The 9,730-nt window shown below is 30.0% G+C and overlaps 1 protein-coding gene across 1 annotated transcript; it reads right to left on the minus strand.

The window, feature by feature from the left end:
• Positions 1 to 234: 234 nt before the first annotated feature.
• On the minus strand, positions 235 to 5,108 carry LOC107480190 (CBS domain-containing protein CBSCBSPB3-like). The gene is made up of 14 exons (XM_052258416.1): positions 4,978 to 5,108; positions 4,377 to 4,545; positions 4,158 to 4,290; positions 3,356 to 3,511; positions 2,502 to 2,580; positions 2,276 to 2,395; positions 2,039 to 2,105; positions 1,789 to 1,894; positions 1,641 to 1,710; positions 1,332 to 1,430; positions 1,119 to 1,249; positions 720 to 802; positions 540 to 629; positions 235 to 432 (listed from the first exon to the last, which is right to left on the minus strand). Exons 1-14 carry the CDS (start codon positions 5,106 to 5,108, stop codon positions 235 to 237), a joined length of 1,632 nt encoding a protein of 543 aa, XP_052114376.1.
• Positions 5,109 to 9,730: the final 4,622 nt, after the last annotated feature.

Here is a 9,730-nt window from a genome sequence, read left to right on the forward strand (position 1 = left end):
ACATTAGAGAGAGATATATAAGTAGCCATCTTCGTTAAATAAACCTAACTTGACCACAAGTGATGAATATTACCGACAAAGAAAAAGGACACGGGACTAGAGAGCCCCAACATCATTCACCTATTTCATCAGACAAAATTTCCGTTGTTGTAATGAGCGCATAAGTATCAATGGAACTCTGGAATTTTCGCAGCATGTGATTATGTTGTATTGCTTTTTCATACTGGCAACACATCACTTTCTGCAGCTCCTTAAGTAGACAAACACACCAACGCTAGTTACAGCAATCGCACCTGCAACAATACTAGATCGCATGGAAAGAGAAGAACTACGAGTCTGTGTTACTGTTGTAGTAGTAGTTGTTGTATCAGATTGTGGTGGTCGTGGTTCTGATTTGGTTGGATTGCCTAACACCAAATGCAACTTTACAGCCTGAAATACAAAGATTTTTTTATTAGAATGTATGGATGAATTCCAATGAACTACCCCCCATATAACATCTTCAAAATTGAAAATCTAGTATAAGCAAACATCTTCACCTTTGCTCCTGAAGATCTAGCATAGCCGACAGCAGTAGCAAGATCATGATCCGTTGCTAGAATAATTCTATCACCTTCATCATCCTCGTACTATATTAGGGATAATAAAACATTAGTGTGATAATAAATACATATCCTACTGCCAAAAAGCAGAAGAATTTGAAGTAGCAGAAAACACACCAATATTGTAGGACGTTGTTCTTCGTCATTAAGTTCAACTCTCTGCATGACTATGGATACAAGCTCATCTAGATGTTCGGTACCTACAATAAAGGCAAGTTAAAATACTTGAAAGTTCTTATAAGAATGGAAAGCGAGTACGGAAGAGTGATGAAAATTTTTCATTATCTTGTCATGTAATTATTTTCCCCATTGATCATTGAATGCACTTGTAAGTGTCATACTTGGCTGCAACTTTATAATCAATGATGAACATCGGTAAACACTAGATCATGTGAAAATTTCACATCAGAGAGGATCCATTTTCATGCAGCTATATCATTGCACACGATTTTGTGACTAAGATCCAAGAACACAACACAATATTTAGATTCAAGTCCTAGTGATGCTTTGACTCACCACAGTTGAATCGATGCACATGACCATTGAGATCCTCAAGTTTAAAGGAAAATGTGTTTCCCAAGTCTATGTGTTGCACAGGAGACTTCCCTCTCTCTGTGCCATCTGCTGTCATGTGGCTAGAAAGTTCACTGCAATCAAAGAATTATATAGGATGGTTCACAAATAAGGACAAAACAAATCTTGTGTCTAATCATCTGTATAACAAAATACCTATGAGTGTCAGAATCTTCTGGTGGCTCTAAAGAAAGAGCCGAGTCCCAAAACTTTTGCATAATTGTATTCGCTACATCATTAGCAGCTCCAGTGCTACTCTCAACCTATAAAATATATCATACTTATCAGAAATTGACCTATGTACAGCATTATTAAATCAAATCATAATAAGATAACATACTTGTTAGGACACGACACCAGTTATACAAACATTATGATTAGGGAGATTGGGAAAATAAAGACTGACTACAAGATTACCCAAGGTACAAATTCTGATAGTTTTTCTTACAAATGAGTATCTCGAACCTAAAACTTACCAACGAAATCGCTGCATGAGTTATCTGCAAAACATCCAAACAAGCAGCCACATATCCATCTGAAGAAACAAAAATAGTCAGCAAAACAAGGCAAAAATTATAAAACTTCTTTATGAAATCGAGGAAGCAAAGCTCACCTCTGTCTACAACAGGAAGATGCAAGAACTTCCCTTTATGCATCATATGTAGTGCGTCAACAATTGTTGTGTCTAGGGTGGCACAATCTGGGTTTGGAGTCATCACCTAAAAAATTAAGTGAGAAATATAAGACCTAGGACGAAAATCAAATCATTTCTCAATGCCTAGCAAAAATAAGAAACTGCCAGAAGAAATAGCATCTCCTCCAATAAGCCTCTTTATGCTGGAAATAAATAATAAAATACCAACATTTTCCACTAGAGTCAACTCAGGAGAAAGATTTTGGGCCACAACACGCATAAGGAGATCCTTTGAACTGCATGCAAGAGTTAGAGCACAATACATAATAACCCTCAAAAAGGTAAATCTAGATCCATTTTTTCATTCATACCAGGTCTTATAAAAGAAACATACAATTGTTAATGCCCGTTATTCCATATCATGGAGTCCTAAGAGAAGAATAAAGCCTTTGAAAACAAACCGTACGTCAATATTCCTTGAATCTTGGTTCCTGACTGTGACACAACAACTGCTGAATTAACACGCAACTCCCGCATCTTTAATGAAACTACGTAGACAGGATCTGCTAACGATGCAAAAGCAACCCTAGAAACATAATGCTATAGAGATTTGTAAAACATTTATATCTGATTATATGAGCGCCTACTGACAATATAAACAAACACGCAAGAAAATATAATGTGGAAATTACTTTGTATCTTCACTTATTAGAGTTGATAGGGAAGGCTTGAACATGTGCTCTCTCAGTGTATCCATCAAAGCATTTGGACCTGATAAGATGACGATGATCAAAACAGAAAATTAGCATCATCATCATTACAATATGGAGTAAAAAAAATAATGGAAATTTCCAAGTCATTTAAATATCGATAAGCACACATCAGAAATAAACTATTTATACATGCACAACTTAAAAAAGAGGTCAAAACATATGCTAACCACTTAAATCAATTTAAAAATTAAAATGCATACAGCAACACTCTACGTTAATGCCTGAACTTGCAAAATTTCATGTACTTCTCGTAAAAGCAAAAACATTTATGCAAGATATATCTAAAGTACTTTGAGAGAAGTAAAAGAAAAAAGGGAAATGTCTAGCAAGAATATTTCCACCTTGGGAATTTTAACCAGACAAGCAATTCAAATAAACGCATTGAAATTTTCCGATAAAAAGAACATATATTAGCAGCAAAAAGGAAGAGAAAGTCCATGGGAGGATGTGTATGTAGAATTAGATGTCCTCTTAAGAGAAAAATAACAGCAAGATCAAGCAGTAATTTGGTAACTATCTCTAACAAAAAAATACGACCACTTGCAGGCTAAAGAAGCTTGAGGTTTTGTAAGAAACAGTCAGGTCAGCTTATGAGTAAGAGAAGTGAAAGTATTTTGGGAGAAAAATTCTTATTCAACAACTAATATTATCAACATTAACAAGACACATGCATGAAAGTGGGTGAAAATAATGCAATTCGGAAAATTCGTGCACAATCAATTCTATAAGAAGTATATATGCAGATAATTGTTAATAAGTAAATCCATTGCTACCATATTGGCATTCAACACCTTCAACTGTGGCAGCAATAGCGCTCCCTTGCTCAACAGCCTTCTCCAGCCTAAATATGGCATCATAAAGACATCTAGTGATATCCAATATGGCAATGACTTCTCCATTTTCCACAACAGGGAGGTGCCGAAATTTACCTATCAGTTGAAAAAATTGAGTTATATACATCATGCTATGAATTGATAATTTATAAGTCAATTAATAAAAGGTGTAAATAAAACGAGAAGTTATTTAAAACATCTACCCAATTTTTTTCACAATTTGGCAACAGCTAGGTATAGAAACATAAGTAATAAAGGTGAAAAAGAATCATATGTCAAAGAACACAATAAAACCATGGTTTTTCCCCTTCTTTTTTTCTTTTTGGTTTATGGGATGATAATATGGAAATCAACAAAGTAACTCAGAGTTATGCCTGATGTAATGATACAAATAGTAAAGGAATACAATGAAAAGCAAGAATATTACGCAGGAAAATCATTAATCAATAATATAATTGAAGTCACGGTAAGAACCAAGAAAATTGTGGACAAAAAATGATAGAAGTGCATATAATCTGAAACTAAACCACTAAGTAGTGTAAATATGTAATGTAAAAGTCACCAATGGTGTAAAGGAAAATGACAAATTGACAATAGACCTTTGATACATTATTTCTCTGTAAACAAAATTATTAGCATTGAACGCTACAAAGTATAGACTCTAATGCCGCTCCATGTCTGACTATATATTGGTCTATTACAATGCATTAGTGCCACAGTAGAGAATAGTAATAATGGTAACCTTGGATCATCTTCTGAAGGGCATCAATCGCCAGAGTATCTGACGTCACGAATGTGGGATTCATAGTCATCACTTTTGACACTAGCGTCTGATCTGTTCGTAAACCCTCAGATATAACTCTAGTAGCAATGTCCTGAACAAAATATACACAAGCTTGTAACAATTCATATGCGCAATCTCTTAATCTCTTAATTAACACATGAAAACACCATAATAAACCTTGTCAGTCATGATTCCCGAAAGCAAAGCATTCGAATCAGTCAACAAAACAGCATTAACCCGCCGAGCCGCCATGCGTCTACATGCATCAAAAACGGTAGTCCCCTCGGGTATCGTGAGGGCTTTCGACAATCTAAGCTTCCTCACTGTCCTTTCTTGCTCATCAAGCCTAAACAATTATATTCAGAAGAAAATTAAATCGAGCTAACGGTATATCAACAATGATGCGAAACAGATGCGTTTAAAATAGTAATCATAAACGTAAATTACAGTAACTGCGTTAAGTTCCGGAAAGATCAAATAAAAAAATCCAAAAACTGAACGGAAACCAAAACATCAATTATCAATTATAGTATAATATCATAAGCTAAATCTATATTACTACATCTACATTGTCCATGCAAAGAATCTATAATGATTGGTGTGGATTTACACAGATCCGTTCATACTTCAACGGAATTCACGAATCGCAACAATGCGCAAACGAATCAGCACATGGAAATAATATAACATAATAACGATATAACAGTCTCTCTGTTCTATCTCAGAGAATGTCGAACGAAAGGATGAGAATGAGAAAGAGAAAGGAAAAGGTTCTTACTCAGGAGGAGGCGGAGAAGAAGCCTTGCTAGGAGGTTCGCTTGTGATTCCGTTTACGGCCTTGTTCGACATTGGCGGAGGCCGTTTGTGCACACTGTTCCTCCTCGGAGCAGGAGGAATGTGACCGCTCATTCTTTTCTTTTTTATCTTCCTCTTCTCTTCTCTATCAGAATTCTTCACCGACAGAATATTCCGTTGAGAAAATAACACACGACACGAAGGAAGCACGTTAGGGTTCAGCCGCTTCTAACCGCCACCGCCGGTCTTCGACCTCTGCAAATGCTTTCTGCTTCTCCAGGTGAATGTATAATTTTTTTGTTTTTATATAGATCGGTTTTTTATCAGCATTCTGTTTACGCCAGTTTTCAGTTGAGTTATTATTTTTGTTGTTTTTTGAAGAAAAAGAAAGGGGAGAAGTGGATTTGATTGTCAATTTTGTAACTTGATTGCAAAAATAGAAAGGTTTTAGAGTTGTGATTTGTGTGTGTCCACCTGTTATTGTTATTGGCCCTCCTCCTCGGGTGGATTGCGGTATTATTTTTATCAAAAATACTTTATATATATTTTATATTTTAATATATATTAATAACTAATTTTATTATATATTTAATATAATTATATTTTTATAATTTTTTACTTTAATAATTTCGGTTATGTTCACAATTTAATTGGCTAATTCTTGTAATTTTTTATTTTTTTATTATATTATTTCGACAAATAAAAATTATTAAACAATTTATCAAGTATAATAAAGATGTGAGTTTTACTTTATTTTTTATTTTAAAAAATTATGAATATTGTACTATAAAGTATAGGAAAATTATCCCATGTAATAGTCGAAAAGAGAGGAACATGGTATGATAGGTACGAACAAGTTGCCGAGCTTATTGTTGTCGCGTAGTGAAGTACGAAATGTCAAAGAAATCCTTGAATTTGATAATGAATTGACGTAAATGACCAGTTTGAGAACAAGGATCGATGACTAGTTAGTTTCTGAAGTACATAAAAGCAAAAGCAACTTTTAAATATTTTATTTATCAAAAATATCCTTTATTATAATTAATAACTATAATTTATATCTATAATTCTATTTTTCTTTCCAAATCCTTAATTTTTTTCTAAATCTTAATTTTTTCTCTAAATTCTAAACCTCATATCCTAATTCCCTTCACATTTACATTTGTATATTCCTTTAATGTTTTCTACACCTATTCTCATTTTAATTTAGGACAAAACACATTTTAAAATTGTTCTTTACTAATTTCACACATTTTGATCTATAGATATATCATCTTCATTTTATTCAATCCAAATTAAACACTGGTATTTAAAAGAATAGAGTTCATATTGTTATTGGTATTTTATTAGTACTACTCTCTAATTCTTATTACTCCGTTAGAAGGACTACTCAAGCCGCCATACTTTGTTGTATTTGATTATTAACTTTAGTTACACGTTTAATTAATCATATAAGATATATACACAAATTAATTTAAGTTTGACTTACAAGAATTAACGTAAAGTTTTAAGAGTATTGATTAATTCAAAGTAATTTTAAAGTTTTATTTTTTAAATTATTTATTTGTGGTCAATTATAAATTTATTTTCTAATTTTTTGTTTTCTATTTTTATAAAGTTATGTTGCTTTTATAATTTTAAATTTTTTGAATTTTTTGTTTGATTAGTATTTATTAATATTCTAATAAGTTTGATTTCTATGGCACTGATTTTATTGATTAGTTAGTTCTTATTTTTTTGTTTTGTATTATTAAAAATATTAATAAAAATTACATATAATTTTGATATTGTCTTATTTTATAATTACACAAAAATAGCAGGCCTCCAAAACTAATTCCTAAACTAGCTAATGAAAAAATTCAATTGAAATGCAAATGACTGAAAAAAACTAGATGAAATTATTATTATACTACCAAAGTTTTTCTTATTTTATGTGAGGAAAAAATTATTGCTAAAAATATGTCTCATATACACTTTAATAGAGAAAATTTGAAAAACATAGTAACTAAGTTCAAGAATATCACATGTCGTTCAAGAATATTATTGTTACGTGAAAACTAATAGAATAATTATTAATTATTAGAATAAAATTCTACATTCAAGCAAAATTTTTAATCAAGTCTAACCAAGTTGTTATAACCGCTTTTCAAATCATACGTCTTTTTTTTCTCCGTTTCCTTCTCCTTCTCCTTCTCCTTCTCCTTTTCCATTTCCTCCTCCTCCTCCTCCTTCTTTCATTATCGTCATCACCAACAACACCAACATTTTGCTAACATTTTTATTGGTTCTGATTTTCTTTGGTACCATCATTAAATAATATTGGTTTATTTCTTAGTTTATTTTGGTTCATTTGTGTGCTAATTGAGGTTCACTTGATGCTGCTGATAAGTATTGACATAATTTTTTTATTCCTTAAGTAATTTTAGTTCATTAATTAGTTTAATTAAGGTTCATTTGGATCTAGAAATAAATTCGATATATTTTTGTTGATAATTGAGTCTTTTTGACTGCTTGGTCAAATCTGAACTAATTTCGATTCATTTGTGTGCTAATTGAGATTCACTTAATGCTGCTGAGTATTGACCAAATTTTTATTCCTTAAGTCATTTCGGTTCATTTTTTAGTTTATTTAAGGTTCATTTGGATCCAGAAATGAATTCGATATATTTTTATTGATGATAGAGTCTTTTTAACTGTTTGTTCAAAACTGCAGTAAATGAATCGAATGGAATGATATCTAATGCAATTGAATAAAGTGATAATAAATAATTTTATTCTTTTTTGCTAAAAAATTGGTCAATACTTTAAAAAAATATTTATTAAATTTTTGATAAAATATTTTCAAAATTTTACTAATCTATGTTTAATTATATATTTTACACTATGTTTGATTGATTAGATAGAGTTGGACAATATTTAATTATATATTTTAAACAATGTTTATTTTGCTTTAAACAATATTGATTTTATTATTTTGTTTTAAAAAACTTGGTTGATCATTATGTATATTAGATATTTAGAATTATAAATACTTTAGTGTTTGTGAATTTAAAAATTATAATTTTTTTATATTTTTAGAAATTATAAATTTATTGAAATACTCAAGAAAATATATTTTTTATTTTAATGGTTTAATAATTTTTTAAAAAGAGAAACATAGCCGGTCAAACTGCCATTAGTTAGGACATGATAGAAATTTAGGACCGTTTCAATAGACGAGAAGGGGGACTAGCCCGCCAAATAATGATCTTGCCACCTCTACTAAAATTTATTTTTTTAATGAATGTTAATTTTGTTGTGAAATTCTATATTCCATTTAAAAATATAGCATAATTGAGTCTAATTTTTATATTTTGAAATGAATTTACTCAACAAATTTAAAATGTAAATCATATTTTTTTTTTACAAAATTTTTTTATTAACATAATTAGTAGTGGTTACTTGAATAATTATATTTAGATTCTAATGATAGTAAAGTCAATCTATTTTATTATCTTATGCCTTCAAAAAATTTACAAGACCGACATAAAAATGTAACAAGTTATATATTTTACTAATAATGTACGTCAGTGATTGATCTTTTAATATTTAAAATAGTAAAATACTTAAATATGTATGTTATTTTTTAAAAACATTAAAAAGATACAAATTTAAAATTGACCTTAAACATAAAAATTTGTATTAAAAATAGCTTATAAATAAATTATTTTATAATTAATTTTTTAATTATAAAAATATTTATTTTTAAAAATAGTGATAGTGCTTTGATTTATATCCAATTAATTGAAATTCAAATGGTTTTCGTTTAATTATTGATTCCTTCTAGTTTAATTTTTTTTCCTAATACCAACTAAATTTAATGTAGTATGATTTTAATTGTGAAACTTATGAGTTGTTGATTAATTTAAGAAACAAAGAAGGATGTTAGGAGGGATAGAGGAAAATTGATGTATATGAAATGGAAAACAATTTTTTTAATAATGATGATGATGATATGTTTAGTTTATCCAATAAAACGGCTTCACTTAAAAATTATGCATTCAGCCATTTACATTTTTATCTCACTTCAGTCACATAGGTCATGGATAGAAGGGACATTGTGTACGTGTATATACTTGTCAACTATAAAATCTGTTGCAAATCTACCGTGCACTCAAAGTAGTTTATCAAGATTTTGACCGTTCACATTAATTTATTTTATATCTCTATGGTCAAAATAAAAAAAAATATCATATTCCGTTACGTACATTGCCATACCAGAACAGCTTCCGTAAGTATAAACTAAAAATTAGAAGTTAATAAAATAAATTATCAACCGAAAGAATATGTCCTTAAATTTGAATATATTGTTTGTTCCCTTGAAGAAGAAGATAGGACAGCACGTGCATCAATTCATGCAGATACATCATGGATCCTGCAGTCGGCTTTTTTGGTAACAATCATACAGTCAACTTTAGTTTGTCTGAAAGTCAGCTCAGGTAATTATTACTAAGTTTCATTTATTTCTAGATTATTCATCATCAATGTAATACTAATATATGCAAGTTTAAAATAATTGGATTCAATCAAAAAATGTTCTAAAAATATTAGTTAAAGTACCTATTAAGCTTCTGAGTAATTTAACGCTTCTAGCCACAATAATACATAAGGAAAAGATAATATAATATTCTTAATTATTTTATAAATATTTACTAATATATTATTAATTTTGTATATTATTTGTTAATATAAAATTC

The sequence above is a fragment of the Arachis duranensis genome, chromosome 3, assembly GCF_000817695.3.
Source record: "Arachis duranensis cultivar V14167 chromosome 3, aradu.V14167.gnm2.J7QH, whole genome shotgun sequence".
In the NCBI taxonomy this organism is placed as follows: domain Eukaryota; kingdom Viridiplantae; phylum Streptophyta; class Magnoliopsida; order Fabales; family Fabaceae; genus Arachis; species Arachis duranensis.